This window comes from Triticum dicoccoides, chromosome 1B, assembly GCF_002162155.2.
Source record: "Triticum dicoccoides isolate Atlit2015 ecotype Zavitan chromosome 1B, WEW_v2.0, whole genome shotgun sequence".
NCBI classification, from domain to species: domain Eukaryota; kingdom Viridiplantae; phylum Streptophyta; class Magnoliopsida; order Poales; family Poaceae; genus Triticum; species Triticum dicoccoides.
Window position 1 is genome coordinate 306,041,976 of NC_041381.1, and position 638 is coordinate 306,042,613.

Below are 638 nucleotides of genomic sequence, written 5' to 3' on the forward strand. Positions count from 1 at the left end.
ATCAATCGCTTGTCCCCACAAAAGAAAAACAATTTCCAAGATCCTCACAGCTTCATGAGGTCCATCTCGCGACGCTTGCTTGGGGAGGACATCTTGGGGGCAAAAAAGATGAAATCTTCCCTTCCTCCTCCGGAGACGCGTTTCCTGGGCGTGGGGATAAGGGAGGAGGCAGAGAAAAGAAAAGGAGAAAGAGATTGAGCTGCTTGTGACGGTGCGTGCGTCGTCCTCCTCCCAGCACCTGCGCGAGATTTATTTATTTTTATTGCTGCCGCAGAGAGAGAAAGCGGGGAACAGGGAGGCGAGACAAGCACAGCAGAGGGGAAGGAAAGGGACAAAGCTAAATACTTCTCTCTTTTTCTTACAATCAAACCCTCCTCTTTATTTACTTGTAATCATAGCTACACTTCATCTAAACCAATAAAAAGGCTGGCCGACCCGCTCCCATGGTGCTCCCCGATCGGGCCATTCCTGGCCGTTTGATGGTAGTAAATTTCCCACCTTGTCTTCCCTCAACCGTTAGATCTTCACTATATGTTTTACCTTATTCGTTTTTTAACATATGTATGACCTGTGGGCCAATTCATTGGTGGGGTCGCTGTGTCTTGGCTGGGTATGGGGGCGATTGGTTGTTCCTCGCG

General features: G+C 48.9%; 1 protein-coding gene across 1 annotated transcript in view; it reads right to left on the minus strand.

The window, feature by feature from the left end:
• Window positions 1-304, minus strand: part of LOC119332187 (ubiquitin-conjugating enzyme E2 4-like) — a 3,613-nt gene extending 3,309 nt beyond the window's left edge. Inside the window, exon 1 of the mRNA XM_037605362.1 lies at window positions 49-304. Within this exon, the coding sequence (XP_037461259.1) occupies window positions 49-92 (44 nt within the window). The 5' untranslated portion in view covers window positions 93-304. The remainder of the gene's footprint in view (window positions 1-48) is intronic.
• Window positions 305-638: the final 334 nt, after the last annotated feature.